The 21308-nt window shown below is 39.0% G+C and overlaps 2 protein-coding genes across 4 annotated transcripts in view; one reads left to right on the top strand and one right to left on the bottom strand.

Annotated features, from left to right (window-relative positions):
* Positions 1–398: 398 nt before the first annotated feature.
* On the bottom strand, positions 399–12115 carry cdc37l1 (cell division cycle 37-like 1). The gene is made up of 8 exons (XM_036594408.1): positions 11806–12115; positions 9710–9994; positions 9223–9319; positions 8922–9037; positions 8325–8447; positions 7500–7673; positions 7072–7143; positions 399–5613 (listed from the first exon to the last, which is right to left on the bottom strand). The coding sequence occupies exons 1-8, from the start codon at positions 11890–11892 to the stop codon at positions 5497–5499; spliced, it is 1071 nt and encodes a 356-aa protein (XP_036450301.1). The 5' UTR covers positions 11893–12115; the 3' UTR covers positions 399–5496.
* The window catches only part of exd3 (exonuclease 3'-5' domain containing 3), a 68638-nt gene continuing 58169 nt past the window's right edge, over positions 10840–21308 (top strand). For 2 of the 3 annotated variants that reach the window (XM_036594407.1, XM_036594405.1), the window contains exons 1-2: positions 14368–14435; positions 18276–18345. In XM_036594407.1, the coding sequence (XP_036450300.1) occupies positions 18321–18345 (25 nt within the window). In that variant the 5' untranslated portion in view covers positions 14368–14435; positions 18276–18320. Of the gene's footprint in view, positions 11487–14367; positions 14436–18275; positions 18346–21308 lie in introns of those variants that run through there. The other variant, XM_036594406.1, reaches the window with a different exon arrangement.

Here is a 21308-nt window from a genome sequence, read left to right as displayed (position 1 = left end):
AACTTTTGTGGAACATTTTGCAGACATCAGTTTCAGAATGTGTTTACAAAAAAACAATGAAGTTGATATGAATTAAAACATCTTGTTTCTGTACTACTTTCCTTTAAATGCAGGACTAAGTGGATTTCCTAATCACTGCTTTCTGTTTTTATTTACATTTCACATACTGTCCCAACTTTTTTGGAATTGTGTTCGTAGGATCTGTTCCAGTGAGTAAAGTCAAAGTAAATAAGAGAGGAATCTGATCCTAAATCAACACTCCTACTCTAAAAAGCTTTGTCAATACAGACCCAAATGTCTAAAGCTGTGCTACAGAAACATCCTAACTCTGAAATCTTATTTCTTTCTTCACCATGACAACTTGCGTTAGTATTGAAGTTATTACAGTAGCCATTACAGAACATTTCATAAGTTTATTATCTTAACTTCTGGTTAGAAAATAGTATTACAGAAGTAATTACACTCAATTGAGTGATTTTTTTAAACTCTGCAGTTAAAAAATCCCTGCCATGAGTGATGATATTTGAGTGGTTCTATGTACAAAAAACAGTCATAATTCATTTTTACATGTCTATTTTCCAACCTCTCTTTATCACCTAGGATTAAACAGGCTGTCTCTGTTGTGCATTTAAGGCTGATAAAAGAGCTTCTGATATGACTGGCTGCCCTGTATTTTGTCTTGTTCAAAAAGCAATCTGGACTGGAACACTCCTTATAACTTTATTGTGAGTGGGTGGGCTAAACTGCTGTGGGCTGAATATATTCATATAAACGTGTTGGTTTTCATGACATCATGAAAACCTCAGCACAGGCTTTTTTGCAGCTTAGTTTTCATGTATGGGTTGATGATCTGTACATTTTGGAACTTTAACAATGTTTACATACTACAAACTCTTTATTCCTAAACTGTGAGGAAAATTCAGTTGCCCATGATATGGCCCTTTAAATGGAAGCAAAATGAAATGGGTGCAGGGGGCACAGTCACAATCAAGGCTACTATGCAACTTCCAATTCATTGCACTTCAGTTTTGTTTACCCACTTTTTGCACACAGTAGCTTTCTATACTATAACTAACGTTTTTGTTTACTTTGATGTTTTTTGATGTCTCAGTTATATCATCGATCACTTGGTAATAGACATCACAATTGATCTTGACCGCCACTGAGTTGCTTAGGATTTCCTAATATGAGGGACGACGCTGTAAAACAACATATAAAACCTAAATAAACATAGGATTTGCTTCTGTAGTATGATTTTTTTTTATCTTGACCTTGTCAGATCTTATCTTAGGGCTGAAGTTTCTATAATATGGCCCTTGGTTTCTGTCACCACCACCTTTTTGACTTGGTAGATTTCTTCACAATGCACCACTTTGCACCAAACCACTCAGAATGACTTTGCTTACATCTTATGGACTAAATTAAGCAAAAAATGTTTAAAAAAATACTTTTAACTTAGGCAACTCACACCTCATCCAAATCAACTAATTACCAAGGCCTAAGAATATTATGCGGCACTGTCCACAAGACTGGGATTTCTTAAAGTAGCAGTCCTTACAGAAATTACACTGCTCTTCAATTTAAGGCAACAGCTGAATCCCAAAAGGCTCCACAGTGGACAGAAAGGAGTTGCTGAATCATTTCATGACATATTGCAGTGTTTCTCAACCCTGGTCCTGAAGGCCCACTGTCCTGCACATTTTAGTGCATTGCCTGCCTTAACACAGCAGCTTCAACTCAATCATGGGCTGATAACGAGCTGATTAGTTGGATCATGTGTGTTGGGAGCAAGGAAAACACTACAAAGTGTATGGCAGTGGGCCTCCAGAACCAGGTTTGAAAAAGTGACCTATGGAGTGCACCATACGGGGCAGAAGTCTTTTATCTGGACCTTAAATCCAGTGTCAGCACCTGGATTTTTTAATTACTGGTAGGTATGACAGAGGGTGGCCAATCAGTTATGTCAAGAGTTCCGTTAACTACCAATGATTACAAAATTCAAGACCGGACTGACTGGATTCAAGGTCTAAACTCAAAGACCTCTGAAATAGGGAGTAGGGAGCCATTTGAGATACAACTCATCACTGTTACTTCATTCTTTAATTGCGCTACAACACCAACAGTAGCTGTAACTGCTAAATAAGAATGCATTCTGCGGTCAACATCCTCTGGGTCAAAGCTCAAATCTACAGCTCTTAAATAAAAATGAAATCTTTATTGTTTGGCAAGAATAATGACAACCAAGTAGCACAGTCTTGCAGTCTGAAGGTTGCTTGCCAGACAATCCAAGGTGACAAAAGGTCAGAAAGAAGCAGGAGGAAACTGTTATTTTCAGTCCTGCTTGACTAGTTTCCTGCATGACTTTCTGTTTCCTGTGTTAGCATGAACGCAAACGTTCTCGGCATGTTTTGAACTGTGATGAAGCATTCATGCTGTTCTTCAGGTGTAAGGTCCTGGATCTGTGGCAGACAGCGTACTGTGAAATGGTGGAGAAGGTGGTCCATTTTGCTGGAATTAATGGTCAATGTTAAATGCTTCCTAAAATGGCTGGTGTTTATAACGCTGTGCACTGGCCCATGGCTCTGATTTGCATAGGTCTAAAATCATGGTTCTAATGCTGAACAAAGTATGCTGTAAAGTATACACCAACTTCACTCTTAAAAAGGATGGTTCTTCAAGGGTTCTTTTAATAAAGCAAAAGGTTCTATAAAGAACTATGAATACTCAGAGAACCCTCTGCATAATACAAGGGTTCTTCAGATTGATGGAGAATGTGCCTGACATCATAATAGAAGAACCTTTTTGGGTGCTATTTAGAACCCTTTTTAAAAAGCACATTCTTAAGCACCCTTTCATGATGCAAAGAACCCTTTAATCACGCAAAGAATTCTTGGAGTGTTCATGGTTCTATATATAACCATTTTCTTTACTAAAAAACCCTGGAAGAACCATCTTTTTTAAGCGTGTAGGGAGTTTTCTTCCTGCACCTTTAGCATGGAATAGATAATGAGTATGTTGTTTCTGCACAAGTGAGATCAGAAACTGTAATCAACTCAGTTCATGCTCTGCAATGACTCAGCGGTTTTAGGCCTGGGCTGAGGCCTACACAGCAGCTAGAATTAAATGTGGGATCACTGCAAACTAACACCCTTGGATGATGTGGTGACATCTGAAACAGATCCTTGCTTGACATTTACGGTAGGTTTAGACATGCTGTGTCTAATGTCAAGAGGATTTCAGATAGTGATGCACCAATACCGATAACAATACCTGATCCTTTAAGTATCTGCCTATACAAAGCAGTTCTCACTCTATCTAACCTAACTACTTGGTAAGTGCCTTAAGATCCTGACATTTATACCCTTCAGTTTTTTAAATACTTTATTTTGGTAAAAGCAGTGTTCCGTGTCACAAACAGAACATACTGAGCTTATACAAATCATATGTACATGTATAATATATATATTTATCTATTTCTTTTTCAACTAAACCATTTTATTTGCTTAAGAAAACCCATTTTTCTAAGGGGCCCAGCAAAAACAATGCTAAAGGTTGTTTCCTGTCCAAATTTCTTAAATCCAGTACGTCCTATACACTTGTACTTACAACTATGAGCATTACACACTGTTGGAATTTGGTAAATATTAGTCATTCATGCTATCAGTAGCTGTTAAGCCATGGATCCTTGGCTTGATGCGAGCACCAGGCTTCTTTTATTGGTGGATTACACAGAGCAATTTGGATTGGTAAGTGCTACTAACAAATAATTAAGAGTAACAATAATATTCCTATTTAGGTGTTTACTTGTTCAAAACTATAATACATAATTTTATATAATCTATATATTTTTGGCTTTGTTAGACAATGTTTTCTACATATCAAACGAATGCAGCTACAGCATTCAGAAATCACTTTATTTAAGGAGAAAACCAGATTGAAAAGCATAAACAGCCACGCTATTATTTGTCCTTAAAGGGATAAAATTTACAGAACTACTGGATATGTTCTGATAAAAAACCTGGTGCTGTGAGACCGTGGTAGCTTGCAGGTGCTTTAGTTTCTCTGCCCTCTTCTATATATATTGGAACGTCCATGCTTTGTTTCACATCTATTGATATTAACTTTATTACAGTCTCTTGACATATAAAGCACACGCATTTGCTGGGACTGGACTCTGGACACCTCTGTCCTTGGCTAAAGGCTACTGTTATTCCGGGATACTGGTAGTTCATTCCTTATCTCTCTAACGTTCACTCCCTTAATAAAAAAAACAGACTAACATTAACTCAGACTGCAAGTGACTACACAGCAGAAGACAAATGATTCCTGAAAGAACCCTTACTCAGCTGTTCAGCTAAATGAAATAATGTGTGTCTTGCGCTGTTTGTACATTGTGTTATCTGTACTTATTTGTTCAATACTGCTATACATTAGTGCATGTGCTTATCAGAAACTGCTTAATGGTATCAGTAGTCTCTATTGTCAATGCCGATAACGATACTGTATTTAAGTGACAGTATTGGCTCCGGTGTTGGTGCATCACTAATATCAGATATCAATTCAATTTGACTCTCTGAATCTAGCCCAGATGTTCCCTTGATGAAACACTTCAGGAGCTGATTAATGACATTTATACACCATGTACTATGTTATACGTCAAAAGGAGAATCAGTTCAGACACAGTGTTTTGTTTTGGAACTGTGGTTTAAAAAAGTCAAGTTGAAAAGTTTAGGCTCGCAAGGGAAGCAGAGGCCTCCCCCCCCCAGACAGTGTCTGAGCCTCTGTCTCCCTCCAATCCGCTTTGCTTGGTGCTGAAACTTGCCTTTAACATCCTCATGCTTACTGATAGAGAGTGACACAAAGCATGATTAGAAAAATGAAGAAAAAAAGAAGTAAAACTTCCCATCAGTGCTTGTGTCAACAGAAATGTAACAAAATGCGCACCAAAAAAATACCTCTTCCTGTCTTTGTTCTTTTTTCTATATATCCTTTTTATCATAAACAAATATAAAGTGCAGCACACATTCAGGCGTGAGACAAAAACAAAAAAACAAAGAAAAATCCCCCAAAAGTCTCTGAGCGCAGCCCTTTTTTGTTTTCCTCCATCTTCTTCTCTGTTGTTCTCCTAGGATGTAAACTTCCAAACAAGGAAAATGAGGCCAAATTCTAACATCTGATCCATCACAAGGAGACTGCTGATCTTCGAGCAACATTTAGCAGGAGAATACACACTGTAGAGGTCTTCAAATTTGGACCTTGAATCCACTTTCCAGTTCTTTCGTTTGTAGTAGTCATGACACTAGGTGGCCCATCAGTTGGTTACAAAACTGGTTACAAAATTCAGGACCAGAAACTGGATTCAAGGTCCAGATTTGATGACCTGTTAGAATGTAGCTTCTGCTGGAGACTGCATCAAACTCAGCAGTGTCACCTTAATGCAGTCCAAAGCCTGAACACAGCCAAAGAGAGAAAGGTTTAGTGTATAAGCCAGGCATGCTAGGAAAGCTCCATCATTCTGAACTCTTCTGTTTCTGAGCCCTCCTCTTTTGGGCCTCTTCCAATATGCGTCCATAGCCCCGCCTCCAAGCACCGCTTTATATGATACTCTGCCACCTAGTGGAAGAGCAAAAGAGAAAGCAATAGAGACGCAGAGAAAGAGAGAGATATATATTGGTAAATCCCAGACATACTAAAATGTAGATGTACTTTTGAGAGTTTTAAAACATTGCTTAAATGCTCTTTAGTGATGTATACATGCAAAAACATAGCTGAGGCAGAGAGAAGCTGAAGTAGAGATCAGACTGTACACAGATTTATGCTCTTTTTAAGCAGATTAGGGTGGTTACGTAACCCTTCCTGTGCAGGTCTCCTGTCCTCAATGGCTTTTAAAGATCCCAGCTCAATATCATATCAGTGCAGGGAAGAGTTTGCTTCAGGGCAGAACAGACAGGCTGTAATTTTCAGGACCAGACGTGTTTGTCTGCAAACTCTCTCCTTCCTGTTGAAGGCAGTGAGCTGGAACCTTGAAACAACTTAGGATTTTACCTTTAACCATTTAGTGACCTATTCTTTTACACTGCATTTACGTTCTTTCAGCACAAGATTCAAAACAACTTAAACAACATGTATATACTGGACAGCACACACAGTAACACACAAAGTAGTTCACATGGAAGTATGGAAGCATGCCAGGAAACTGGTCTTAGCTCTTCAACCTCAGCGATAAGATTATGCATTTATCTGTACTGTGTGGAATGGTCACATTTCCAGTTTTTGCTTCAGTCACCTCACCAACCTATCTGACTACCATTTCAGTTCTATTACTCAGTTCTATTTGTATTTCACATAACAATATATATATTCTATTTATATACTATACCATTTAATCACAGCAGCTGCTTTTTGCATTATGTGAACATTTTATGATAAACAGACCAATAAAAACGCTACAAAATGACTTGGAATAATGCCAAGTTACATTAAATGTACATTAAAGTTAAATAATGTTTTTGACTTCTATAAAGTTGCCATTTTGGAGATGTTGTGTTTTTTGGACAGTCAACTCAAAAGGTGGACCCCAGTAATTTTCCACAGTAGTTAGAACTACCAAAATATATTTATTCTGAGAGGGGAAAAAAAAAATAAAAAAACAGAATGAAAATTAAGTGTAACATTTGCTTTTTTACTTTTGCCCTGGAACTATGAGGCTAATGTGGCTAATAAGTAATGAAAGCCTATGCAGGAATATAGTACATGATATATTTTGATAATCTGCAAAAAGGTTCTTTTTTATCATAAGGTCTGTCTGCTATTACACTATGATTAGGCTTATACTGTAAGAGTGGCATAAAATGAACAACAAAAAGTTAAACAGTTAATCATAATTATCTAATGACTGTTAATAGATAGCTATTTAATGACTGTGACAGGCCTAAATAGAACACAGCCTGAATATCTGACCAGTTTTAATAAAGAAATCTACTTATTACTGAAAAGGATAGTTCAAACCTACAGTACTGATGAGGTTAGAACTGATGATGCACTAGCTGCAAAGTGTAAAACTGTCAGTACCTGTGGATTCATGGTGCTAAGAACGTTCTGGAGAATGTGCATGTCTTGCGACTGGATACACGCCTTCAGCTCCTACATGGTCAAAAGTTCAAAAGTAAATAAAATTAGCCAGTTGGATTGGATTGTTTTTACAGTGCTCAGTTTTAATCTAGTCCAAAAGTATTAAAATGCAGTAACTTAACTGGGTATGCATGATAATATCAGTACTGCAGAAGTAAAAAATGGATTTCCATGTCTGAGAACTGGTGTCCACCACATCAGCTGCCAGACAGGTCTCCTGGCCGCTCGGACACGTGGTCATAGCAAGCATATTCCAGGCACCAAATCTGGATGAGTGCAGTCCACTGCAATCTGTAACTATTCGCTGGCCCTGAATTTCCCTTTTGGTGCATCGCTGAACTGGATGTTTGGTTAAAATAGGAACTTACAGGAGGCAGAGACTCCAGAACCTCTTTGGGGTCCAGGCGGCAGCTGGACGGAGTGTAGTGCTGCTCAGGAGCTTTTGGGGTGTCCAGTTTAGACTTCACTGCATACTCCCTCACTCTCTGTTTGAAGGCCTCAAGCTCAGTGTGGAAGACGTCCAAATATCCCTCCTGCCCTGCCTGGAAGATAAAAAAGGCGGTAACTTTAGCTTTCATTAATTTTTAGCCATTTCTGCAATTATTTCTTTGGTAATACCAAACAAAAGTATTTAGGTTGTAGAAAACAATAACCAATGCGATGGCAGATTTAACTCTGTTACATCTCCATCTAGTGGTCAGCTGGCCTCATTACAATACACTGCAACCATTCTTAGAGGACAAACCTTAGGCAGTGTAATTACCAGCAGTTTGTCAGATACATTTTCAACCAGGGACAGATAAAACAGCTTTAAGTTTATTAATACAGGAAGGTAAAATGATCATGTTATTCTAGAGAGTGTTCTGACTGTAAAGTCACCATTGCAGCAGTAAAACTGGCGAGGTGTAGCAATACCACAATAACTCAAAAACACAAAACTTGCTCATACTGAGAAGATGAAATCAGACATAGTACTGTCAGATTTTAGTCATATTAAGACACAAGTAAACATTTAAATTAAACATTAAATTAGACTGTACACTGATGCAGCATTCACAGTGGTCACTGTATGCTGTATATACACTGCGTACTGATGTGGTTACAGCAGAAGTCTTGCGTGCTGCACAGTGTGGCTGCAGCAGCAGTTTTGTGAATAGCGCAGTGTAGCTGCAGCAGCGGTGACCGGCTCTTACTTTGGCTTTCTGGAAGAACTGACGGAAGCAGCCACGTGGGTCCTGCTGCACATTGCGGGCCATCTCCAGGATAAATTGCATGGCAACGGCCTGGTGAGCCACCTGCTCCATCAGAGCCTCTTTCTGTGGTAGAGAGAATCAGTCAGAAAACACAACTTCAAGCCACAGCAACACCTGTGTTGGCAGGGGTAGCTTAGCACTTTGACTCAAACTGTACCTGTTTGTACAGTGTATTCTGACCTTTCATAAGCATCTGGGATTAAATTTTGTGGCCTAAGTGGACTTCACACCCTCAAATTCTTGGATTTAATAAGCTGTAGAGCCTCCCCACCAATCAGAAAACCATGATTGCTGAACCAGTAGTTTAGTGAAATATTGAGAATTTGAAAGAACTGGTCTGTACATGTGAATAAATGAATGATTAAATAAATAAATAAATAAATAGCTGGTCACTTAGTGAAAAGGCTTGCAGCCGTGTGTTGCTATAGTAACTATTCGCTGCTTAATCTGACAGCAATTTGTGGTCATTTTCATCAATGCTGTAGTGCATCTAATGCTGGTGTGAGAGAATAAGAGTGGGCAGACACATCATCTTACTTTTTCAGCATGAAGGCGGAAGCACCATAAAATCAGGTAGTTGGCCGTTTCCTCACAGATGAGGTGGGGAAACTGCGCTAGAAAACGCTGACTATCGTCCCATCTCCGCAGCATGCCTGCCAACAGAACCAGAGAAAAGAGCACTGAATCAGAAAAAAGCTTTAAATCCTAAAAGGTTAACAAAATGTACACCTATATAAGAAATAAAAATATATTTAATGTCAAGAAAAACTATTAAAATAAAAAGTTTGTGATGACTCTCATTTTAAAGCCTTACTGGAGATGAAATCAAGTTGCTTACCAAAATGTTTCAGGTGTTGCTCATGACGCTGGACGAATGTTAAACTCTTGTCATAATCTGGTTCATTCCCCTTTGATTGGGAATCGCTTATGATACTCTAGAAAGCACAAAAAAACATTAGTAACCTGCTAGTAATTACTACACTCATTAAATACGCCACAGGCACAAAGAAATCATGTGGACCAATGATTCTTAATTCTGCTCCTGGCAGCCAACAGCACTGCCTGGTTTCAGGCATTCCTTGACTACTAACGTAATCCAGCTCATCAACTGATTATGGAGCCCTTTATGTGTTGGATCAGGTGTGTTGGGCTGGTTAATAACAAACTATGGAGTGCTGTGGGCCACCAGGAAAGGGATTAAGAAACATTGATACAGACTATTGTTATGTAATACATATAACTGTATATATAAAAAGCATGATTAATACAACTGACCTGACTGTGCATAAGTAACTACCACATTACTGGCGTGCTAAACAGCCTACCTTGTCGAATCCACTGTGACCAGTCTCTGCCCCAGGCACAGGGCTCCATCGAGACTCCAGGCCTCCCAGCATGCTTTCCTTCCTCCTCCACTCCTCCTCAGTCTGAGACAGGTGTGTGGAGGAGGCCAAGGCCCGGGCTCGGGCCTGTTCGGCTGACTCAGAGCCATGCAGCTCTAGACCACACAGCTGGTCCTGCGCCTCCACCAGCTGCCAGCTGGACACGATAGAGGCCTTCACACACCGCTGCTGGCTCTCGCAGAGAGATGCCATGCTCTCTGCACTGGCCTGTGAGAGGCGAGACAGACAGATGCACAGAGAGACAGAGGGCATTCTTAATTATGCAAGTAGAATTGAACAACCAACAACATAAATATCATTTTTAAGTGGTAGTTTAATAGACAAAAGACCCTTTACTCATGATGGCATGACAGTCTTACTTAACACATAAAGCACGTAAATATGTAAGCTTGAAAAAAGCTGATGACTTGCTACAAGTATAATGCAGACAAAAATTACTTAGCAAATTCCTTTTTATGGCTATTAATGCACCATAATTAAAGGAATGATTCAGCAGAAAAAACAAATTCACAGCCTTACCTCAAGTATAATCTATCAACCAAGACATATTTGGTGTCCAAAGTTTACGAAACTACAGGGGTAATATAGTAAAAACAATTGGGTGGCATAAACTTACATAACTACTAGTTAGCTACATTGGCCTTGTACTGCAGAACTGAAGGGAATTTTGAATACCAAACTTGTCTTAGCAAGTCGACTGTTTGCTACAAGGTGGGCAGTAGCATAAATTAGATTTATGAGTGAGGTATTCCTTTAAAGGCCTCCAGTATAACGGGCATTTGTGTACCTCACTGCTGTCCATAAAGTACTCTATTGATCTGTTAACACCCATTAATAAACAAGCAAGGCCCAAAGCACTACATCATCATACACATGCCTGTGCATGACAACCTCCCATACTGTAACTGTGATACTGGGCGGAAAATAGATCATGATGTTGGAGGCTATTTCCTCTTCAGGATGACAAACGGCTGAGACACTGCTGGAAATGAATTTAAACCTGTTACTGTTGGGTTACTCAAATCAACAGCAAATGCCAGCAGTCCCTGAACACCGGCGGGTCTAATAATACCCACAGCAAAACGCTTACCGGGAATGCAAAAATGATCATATCGCACTTAACAATAGTCGGTGACTTCATGTTAGATGTCGAACAGCCTGATTCTCACTGGGACAGAGAGGCGAGGTAGTGGAAGGTCATCACTCGGATATATTTCACGACAGTTTTTTTTAGTTGTTGTTAAATCCACCTGAAAGCTGACTTACGTTCAACTGAGCTGTGGCTAGCTGAACTTAGCTTACTATTTATTTCCCATTCCACCTTAAATGGTATAGCAATTGCAGGACAGTATAGCTACTGCAAGGCAGAATGTACACTTGCTAACTGCTGCGCCATTTAAGGTGGAACGGGAAAGTAATATAAGCATCTGGCGGATAAAAATCCCAGCAGTCTTAACAAAATTCAAGTATTGCATAGCAGGTTCATGAGGCTGAACTTGGCTTCTTATTCGAATTCCGTTCCACCTTAAATGGCGCAGAAGTTACATTCTGGCATTTGAGGCGTTATGATAAACAGCTGCTTCATTTTAAGGTGGAACGGGAAAATTCGAACAGGCGGCTTACTTCAGCTTTGTAACTCCCTACGATAAAATGAAACAACACCAGAATCCAGGTTTTTTGCTATTCGAGAGTGGCACTGGTGAGTAGCTCGGAAAGCGAATTTAGCTACAAGTTTAACCAAATCTGTCTTTCTCTGTTTAAACTTAAAGCAAGCTAACTTTATTTAGCTAGCCTGCTCGCTAACGTTACATAGTTTGCTTCGTTTGGGGAGTTAGCTAACTTATCGCTAGCCAGCTAGCTGGCTAATTGTTTACTTCAAAAACGCTGGACAGTGTTTATTAAATGATCATTATTAAGTAACAGTGAGAGGTTAAAGTTACGAAATTTGAGCGTTAAAATGTCATGTCAGAAGAAAGTCTTAAACTGAAGTTCACAGCTCACTAACGTTGACCGCATACCTCGTGTAGTTGTTGTGAGTGCGTAGAGAGATTTGGGTTGTCGTTTGCGCGGCTCTGCTCCTCCGCCGGAGACATGACCCACTCCATCGCGGCTCAGTTTCTCATCCGAGTCCGCCAAGCAGCGCCTGTCCGCGGTGAAAGGGTTTGGCCTGAGTCGCTGTGTAGACAGAGGGCGGGTTAACTCGGGAAGCAGGCAAAAGCGGGCATGTTCGGGGCTTCACAGCATGAGCACCAACTCAGCAACTGCTTATGGGGGGCCGTTTAGGGTGAAGTACACTGAAACACTTGCACACGCGCACACTAGCTGCTCGCTACAGTTCTCTCTCTCTCTCTCGGTCTCTCTCTCTCTCTCATCCTCACACATACTGTACATACTCATTATATTCTATAATGGGTAAAAAAAAAAAAACCTCCTGCCTGCGAAATAACCTAAAATCTCGGGATACTTATCTCTGAATAGTTTTCTTAGGATAATTATCTCAAGATAATTCACAAGATAATCAAGATAATTACTCAAGATTATCTTGGGATAATGTTGTCGGAATAATTATCTGTAGATAATTATCTCGAGATAATTTTCTCGTGACATAGGGAAAACTTCACCCACTCCGCCCTGTAGATAGATAATACTCCATTCAGACTGCATTCCACTCAGTACTCCTCCCGGGCCCATTTTTCAGGGGTGCTGGAAGTTGTATATCCATGATTGACCACTATATAGCACTTTATTTTGAACTCAAACACAAAGACACTGTTTCAGTGCTTGCCAACAGACATCGTTATATTATATCAGAGCACAGTTTGAAGCGTGTTTTGAAATCCAACACACTATTTGGAGGAAGGGTTACAGAAATATATCCAAGGTTTTTTATTCAGGAGCAGCTACAGCTTTCTGGACAACTTAATGGCGATAGGTTGATGCATGCAAAGTGTTTTGAGAATAACTTACGTGCCAAAAAAGAAGACGTTTAGAAAATTATCCAGAGATAATTATCTCGAATTAATTAATCAAGGAAAAAAATCTCGGGTGACTTTGCAGGCAGGAGGGCTCCATGCTCTTGTTACCTTACAGTGCAAATGAAAGTGAAAAACTATTTAAACTAGGGTTGGTATGATACTGCATTCCCTTGGAATATTTTTGCATTCCCTTGGAATATTTTTGCATTCCCTTGCAAACGTTTTGGGTTCTCTTGCAAAATCCATTGCATTTGTGAAGGAATGCAAAATTATTGCGAGAAAACACGTACAAGTATTTCAACGAAAAATTAAAAATCGCAGGGGCAACGCAACATCTTTTTTTTTAACCATGCCGCCTTTAAGGGCTTAGTAGTACTGGGCAAGAATAAGACAACTTTTAAAAATACTATCAAAAATGAGGAACACAATGATTTTTATTCTACTTTTCACATACTGCAGTGTTAAATCCAGTAAAAACAGGGCTAATGATGCTGTCTTTATAATAAAATATACAGTTCTTCAGTCTTTAAATATTGACAATAACCAAGATCAATTCAGAAAAACAGACCGTGAGGCAATTTATCATGATAAATATGAATGTCATCATTTTGCTTGTTCTAAAAAAGCAAAATGATCTATCATTATGGAGATAATTTGGTACAGAGTATGTGTGTAGAAAAAAGTGAGTCGAGAGATTACTTTTTCCAGGAAGTAATAAGTAATATAATCCAATTATATTTTGAGAAAAGTATTTAGTAAGTTTAATGGATTTTTCAAATTTTTTTGAGTAATTACACCAACACTGGAGCTATCTATACTAACATTAACACTAGCATTATGTACAGACTGCTTATAAGAAAAACGTATATATCACGCAGCTAGCATATATGAGTAATATTTGACAGCCCCTGTTAAATATGTTATACATACATGTTTATATATGTTAATACATGACTTAAATATATGTCACATATTTGAAAATTTCAAATCAGTTTGCATATATACGTCACATAATGTCCATATGTGAGTAAGGGAAATCCGTACGTTCATATGTGTTATATATTTGAAATCTATTTACTTATATCAGATTTCCATATCGGTTGTGAGGCAAAAAAGAACCCAAAGAAAATTGTTTTTCAGGTTTAACACTATTTACCATCATCAACATTACGTATAAAATCTAATCATACATGTGTAGGTTCACTGGTGGTTTTGGATAGTAAATAAAATGGCTCTATCTGTGTTGTAGACATAGCGACTCCTGGTTCCTATAAACATTTTCTGTAAAAAAAAATCTGATTCAGTAAGTATCTCGACAATTTTGTAAAAGATGATTTAATTTTGCAGATTTCGAAAAATGGATGGAGTTCCCCTTCAACAAGAAAGACAAACTAAGGGCCTCGTTTATCATTAAACTGCACTGCCAAAGGGTGGCGCTGTAAAATTACATATCACGAGATGCCAAAAACAAATTTTAGAGAACACAGCTTTCTTGACGTGAAAAGTTTAATGAATAATAAATTCACATCAGATACAACATAAACCGGCTCTGTTCACGCCTCCACCGTGCGTCACTTCATCAAACGTCCGTCGGACACAACCAACTTTGTTTATTTGGTTCCTCCCCCGGAAACACGCTTCACTCAAATGTCCATTCTGCGTTAGACAACTCAGTAAGTTAAACCCTACAGTTGCTAATTCGGTGAAATAAAACCACTTAAAAGGTTTAATCGCAGACGGTTGCTTATTCGGGCGTCTTATCACAGCTGTTAACTGAAACAACTGAATGTTACCGCGTCATTAGCTTGGCTAGTTTTAGCTCAACGTTAGCAAATTAGCTGCATGTTCGAGTCAAAAAACGTACATGGCCAAGTAGTGAGAGAGTCAATAACTCACAGTTATACCAAAATATATGGATATTTGATGTCAGACACATTTCCAGGTTCTAAAGTGTATTTATTTAGTAACCGAGACAACGCCTGCTAGACAGAACGAAGCTGAAGTCAGCTTCTTGTTCGAATTTTTCCGTTCCACCTTAAATAGTGCAGCAGTTATCATTGTAGCGTCTGACGCCAGAATGTACCTGCTGCACCATTTAAGGTGGAACGGGAACCTGAAGCCGGCGGATAGGAGTCGACTTCAGCCTCGTCTAGACAGATAGGTTAACGTGAAGTGTTGAGTATGTGATTAGTGAGACGTTGCAGCCTAAGTCACTTCATGTTTACTTCTGTTTTATTCAGCCCACATTTATCACCCATGCAGATTTTTGCTGCCCACAGTTAAGCTTTGACCAAGAGCTGTACGAAACTGAAACTAATTTACCACAGAAAACGACCAACAACGAGTTTTTATTCATGCAACTGTGTATGTATTCTGGGCCATCAGATGATAAGGGACGTTTTAAGACACTTTTATTCCACTTCTCGCTGCTGCTTACTAGTGTATTCCTTGTGAATGAGTAAGGGGGAAATAGGCTCATTTAATTGCAAACGTTATTTTTTAGGAAATGTAATAAGTGAACGCTTTTAGTTTTTTAGTCTACCCTGGTCCTGGAGCGCCCGTCTTAAACTGTTTTGCGTTTTTCTGCTTTAAAACACATCAGGAAGGACTTCCTAAATAACAGATTAGTCAGGTGTGTTGAGAGCAGGGAACACACTACAATATGCTAAGCAGAGGTTACTTAAGGATGAGGGTTGGGAACCACTGTTATAAGCCTTTTGCAGGGGTACACATGGTCCTAAAGGGCTGGTGGCAGCACAGTTTGGTGATTTACGTATTCAGACACACCTGATTACACTTATCTGTTAATTGCTAGGTTTAGTCGGTGTGTTAGTATAGGGAAACCTCCAACCTTTCCGGATACAGGCCTTCCAGGACCAGTGTTGTGTACCCCTGGCCTGTTGCGTAAAGCATGGATTCCCAAACCTGGTCCTGTGATCTACCACCCTGCAGAGTGTAGTTCCAACCCAAATCTGTCACACCTGATTCAAGTAATGAAGGCCTTTAGAGGCATCTGAATATGAGAAAATCTCTGGGACCAGGACTGGGCACTCTAGGCTAATAACTCATTGTTTTTGTTAATGAAAATTTGTTGTGTCGGTTTACCCTAGTATCATTGGGCCTCGCTCTAGGAGCTATTTAAAAGACAACAATATATAACACTACTAAAGACTACATACTGCCTGTATACCTGTCAGTACTGTCTTAGAACAAAACCTTACCTGGTTGGCAAGTACTCAAATGATTTAAAATCATGAGAACAATTGAGACTCATTTGAGCCATTACATAATTTAGATGTTGATGTAGAGGTGATAAAAAAGCTGTAATTAAACATGTTTTGTTACAAAAAATTACTCAATAGTCTCAGCCTCAGATGCATGTCACTCAAATGCCCTTTCCTGTCAAAGTAGGCGGTTCTTCGCTATGTTAAGCAGTAAATTGCACCCTCTCTTATAGTAGGCAGAAGTCTGGCCTAATGTTCGGCCTCATTCACCAATATCTTCCTAAGTTTTTTCTAAAATTTGTTCTTGAGAAAGGTTCTAAGAAAAAGTCTACGTCAGATTCATGACGTGTTCTTAAACCGCAGAATTGTTCACACCTTTGTGCTTTTGAGTGTGTGTAGATTCTGTTCTTATCTAAGAACAAATCCAAAGTAAGAAAACACAGATGAAAGTCAAAATCTTTGTCAAAACTGCATAAGTGAGTTTTAAGAAATTTATTCTTAAGAATGTTTGGTGAGTGAGGCCCATTATGATTTGTGAAAGAACCCATAAAATATTGAGTAAACACAGTTGATAAATAAACCCTGTACTTTACTTAGAAATCTCATTTACATCATTTCCCCCTAATCGCAAATATAGTCAGTTATGCAAGACATGTATAGTGTTTGAAGTTTGCTTTTTTTTAGTTTCACAAAGGAGAAGAGTCTAATGTAGTTAACAAGTATTAGAAGCGTGTACCTCTCTAATTGATATTGTAGAAGTTGTATGATGAAATAATCATACACGTAAACATTCACAAAATTCAGGCTTTAAAATTGATGAAACTGCAGTACATACTTTCACTGTCATACAGTGTTAGAAACCACGTAATAAAGACTAGTGGAGATTACTCAAAGGAGGATTTCCCTATGAAAAATGTATGCATCATTCAAAAGTCATTCAGGGTGGTTTGATGTGAAATGGCACATTGTAGAGATACTTAACGTCTTTCCTTACAGTGATGGTGATGGGAACTAGTAGTCAAATAGTGCTAAATCTGGGAAAAAGTTTTTCTTTGGAACGCCTTGATCATACCGCTCCACCATGAATGGATTAAAAAACAAATGTATGTTTTAGGCCAAAACATTCTCAAAACTATAATCAGGCGTCATATTCATACATGTAATAACTTGCTGAGGGGTAATTTTAGAGGCGTTAAAAACTTTAGCCATCTGGTTTCGTCTGGGAGGGTTGGAGGGGTGGAGGGGTTGTGGCTGAACTGTTACTTTAAGGTGTAATTTTGTATGTGGCATAATGCTGTAATTCAGGGTGCTCAGGGTGTCTTAGCTGCTTTTGTCCAGGTGGTGTCAGTAGAACCTAAGACAGATCAAAGTGTAGCATGAGTGTGGAGCGGTTTCGGGTTCAGTGCCAGGACCCTCCCCTGGGGACCGCCGAGAGAAAGGGAGAGAAACAGTCCAGACTCCAGACTTAAAAAAACATCCTCAGCCTCAAAGCATGTCACCCAGCCAGCTGGCAGCCTGCCCCTGCCTGGGCTGTTCCCACAGGGAGAGGGAGAGAGAGAGAGGGGCTATGTGACTATGTGTGAGAAAAAGAAATATGTACATGTGGGTGCCAGTGCATGTTTTTTGAGTTTTTACACCTCTGAGCCGTTTGCTCAGACTGAATCCAGTAACAATTCAATAACTCAGCTTGACCAAAGTGCCATTGGGTTCAGTTTCTTCTCCTTTGACATCTCAGATATCACAGATAAAGACCTTTGTAAATCTTTGGACTTTTGGTGTTGAAACATCAGACAGGTTTTGGGGAGAAAAACGCTGAGTGAAATATTTCACCTCTGTCAGAAGAATGTTGCAGTCTTGAGAAAGATTGCAGCAAAGCGTGTGAGAACCGGAGGGCCCAGTCACTTCTGTGTTCTGTAGCTGAGCAGGATGGATATTAGGAACAGATGCCAAAACTGAACCTTTTTCAAAATTGCGGAATGGAAAAAAGATTGGCGCTGTGAGTTTTACAGTTTCGGGTCATTTGTCAAACCCTGTTGAAATGTCAACACTTGCTTATTTAGTCTCAGAACTGACTTTCTTTTTATGGCCAATTTATGTTACTATAGCAAAATGAAATGGTTGTTGGGCGTTTTTTTAATGACCCAGTGATTCTGGGTAAAGGAATGTGAGAGGAATTGTGCTGTGCAGGATCAGTTTCACTTTCCTGCATTTAGTCTTTAAAAGGTCCTCAATAGCCTGGGACAATTTTGAGACACACAAAATTGATGAGATGCCTCTTTTCTTTTAAAGGACGTTGAACCTGTGTGTTAATAGAGCGCCACCTCCTGGGGAAGAATGAACCCAGCTGCACGATCAGAGGGTAAGAACCAACCTTTGGGTACTTATAGCTGCAGTATGTAAGAGATTTTTGTTAAATGTGAAAGAAGCTAATGCTAAAGAACATGCTAAAGTGTGCTATGTGTGTGTGCTGCTGTGAGTCACCCTGTGAAGCCTGAAATAATAGTTAAAAAATCAGATGGGTTTTTTTTGGGCCACTTCATATGTCTGTATGTATTAATGTCATTCATACAGTCTCAAAAAGAAGGTCCAGCTCAATGTTTAGGTCTCAAATTCAAATTTAACATTATACTGATGATGACAATAGTAGATAATTCACTTTTATCCTCCGAGGACATGTCCACCAAGTTTTGACAGAGTTCTCATTGAATTCTCTTTCATGTGCTCACAATCATCAGGTTTATCCACTCAGAGAAGGCGTTCAAAGCCCAACCGATGTTACAAAGTGTTCTTCTGCGAGTTGCATGCAATTACACATTTCCAAATCCCCTAATTTTACATAGTGTAGCTTTAAATATTCTGGTCAAGTGAGACTGACATCCTGTTTACTGATTATTTACTGCTTGTGTAATGCTTGCTTCTTCCTTATTTTATCCTTTCTTTACCATTGCAGTGTTTTTGTGTTTACTAGGGATCATCAGTTTTTTGTAATCGATTTCAATTTCTTTGCAGTCAAATTTTAGCCATTTAGAGCCAATGTTATTAGCTATTTATGTTTAAATACCTAAAGCTGACATTGTGTGGGCTAAATGAACATATGAAACCCACTAGTACCAGCACTTTCCGTTAGCCAGAGTTGCAACATAAAGAACATTATTTGGTGTTTAATGGGCGAAACTGGCCTTTTCAATTCTTAAGCACAAAAGTTGTTTCCAATTTTATTGCCTAATAAAAGGCAACTAGCTATTTAACACAGTGAGCCATACATATTTAATGATATAATGTTATGGTACAGGTGTAGCAGTGGCATTCAAATACAGTGCAGATGTGTCTGAATCACATTATTTGCCTCACAAACTAGCAGTATAGATTAGCTAAAATCAAAGCAAACAATTGGCAGATCACTGATCCTGCGTTGGGCGAAAAAATCTGATTCCAATTTTGCCCATTTTTTAATCATGCACCCCATTATAGAAAGATAGATGTGGGAACTCTAGGCTGATACTTGATATTTTTTCAGGTAGATATCTGTTAAAGCCAATTCCAAAACATGCACATTCTTAAAATGATAAATGTAGAAACTGGGCTGAAGTCCATCTGGATCATTGAAAGATAATGGATAAAATAGATGAATATAGATAGATAAAATGAGAACATTTTAGCGCAATAGCCCAGCATCAGCTAAACATTTTGCTCGATTTGAGATTGAAATATCGATTTGAATTATCAGTCAAATCTGCAGTACTTTTCAGAAGACAAGACCACCCTATTCATTTTTGGGGGATATTGCTGAGGAGATGAAATCTAAGATAATCTACTTGCAAAAGTAAGGAGAAAGTCAAAGTTTCCAAATCTGAAATAAAAATGAATAAAAGATACAGAGAAAAGAGGCTCCTAAGACCTGATAGACCACCAAAACTGTGCATATCAGATAAACATCACTTAAAGCTTTCATCTTTGAGAGAAAGGAGAAAACCACAGTGTTTCAGATCTAAAACAATCCACTGGTGTTTCTGAAAACAACTCAGCACTATGAGTCTGAAAGGATGTGTAGCTACCAAGACGATCTTACTGAGAAAAAGACACAGACACAGCTGCTGAAGCTGCTGGTGTTCTCAGTACAATGGACTGACCACCCTAGAGTCCAGACATCAACATCACTGAATACGTTTGGGGTTGTTTGGAAGGTGAGAAGCAGACAGTGCAGCCAACTTCTAAGACTGAACTTTAGAGGTGTGTAAAAACATCCCTGCAGATTTCTTTGAAAAACTGAAAGCAAGTCTCCAGAATGGAAGCTGTAATGAAGGTAAAGCGTGGACACACTGAAATGTTTATTATAGTTGGTGAGACTTCTGTGTAAATATCTGTTAAATATACATTTTCTGCTTATTTTCCGGAACTGAAAAATGGATAATTTGTACTTAATGGCCGTTTTCTTGGTGGCATTGATCCAATGCGATTGCACATGCCAAGAAAACATGGCAACAAAACACTACTGCTTTTGTGTCACTGAGGGACTATGAAGAAAAGCTTTTTGTTGTACCATTCACTTGATAAAATTAAATCACACTGCGTTGATTTGGCTCGTTTTGACTCACTTATATTTCACTAATGTGTTTAACAACTTTACCATCTTTTTTGGGCATTTAGCATCACCAGAAAACACGTTATACTGAAAGAGGATTAGTCGAAGATTTATTTAGGTCATCGTATTGTTACGGGTGGGAAACAATAGGCTTAGAGGATGATATGGACTACTTTAAGTGCATACCCATCCCCTCCAATAACTCTCCCTCTTCCCATTAACTAGTCACATAGCCCACATTCCACTGTCTCCTTCCGTCCGGCTTTCCCCACTGCGAGTGTATGTGTGGAGAGGAATGGGGCAGCAGTGAGGACAAAGGGAGGAGAATGTTAAGTGCGTATTGCTTGACTGTCTAACTCATCACATGGGTGGCCATGGGAGGTTAGCTAATGGGAAAAGACTTTTTCCCATTAGCTAACCTCCCAGTCTTTTGAGGGTTAGTTTAGTTAAAAACACTTTTATATGCAACAGTGTATCATACTGGGTCTGTAAACCTATTTGAGACTACTTAAGAGCTCGGCACGGTTTGAGGCGAGTTAGTGATGATTAAGGCATGCAGTTTGAACCATGCTAATTGGTGTCATATAAGCTTCCATTACTTATTAGCTACATAAGCCATCAGCGCAAAACTAAAGAAGCAAACAGTCTGGGCTTTATGGACTTTATGGAAGGGGAAAATTGTGTAAATCTGATTTGTCACTGAGCTGTCTCATTAAGTTAGCTAGTTGTGCCTGTGCTGG

This window comes from Colossoma macropomum, unplaced genomic scaffold, assembly GCF_904425465.1.
Source record: "Colossoma macropomum unplaced genomic scaffold, Colossoma_macropomum, whole genome shotgun sequence".
Taxonomy (NCBI): Eukaryota; Metazoa; Chordata; class Actinopteri; order Characiformes; family Serrasalmidae; genus Colossoma; species Colossoma macropomum.
The sequence above is the reverse complement of the archived record's forward strand: the minus strand, read 5'-3'. Positions and strand labels throughout refer to the sequence as shown.

Excerpts from the sequence above, each read along its gene's own strand:
- cdc37l1 (XM_036594408.1), bottom strand. The coding sequence starts at position 11,892 with ATGGAGTGGGTCATGTCTCCGGCGGAGGAGCAGAGCCGCGCAAACGAC. Across the intron at positions 9,320-9,709 it reads GTCACAGTGGATTCGACAAG|AGTATCATAAGCGATTCCCA; the intron begins GTAGGCTGTTTA and ends TGTGCTTTCTAG. Across the intron at positions 9,038-9,222 it reads GCAACACCTGAAACATTTTG|GCATGCTGCGGAGATGGGAC; the intron begins GTAAGCAACTTG and ends TTCTGTTGGCAG.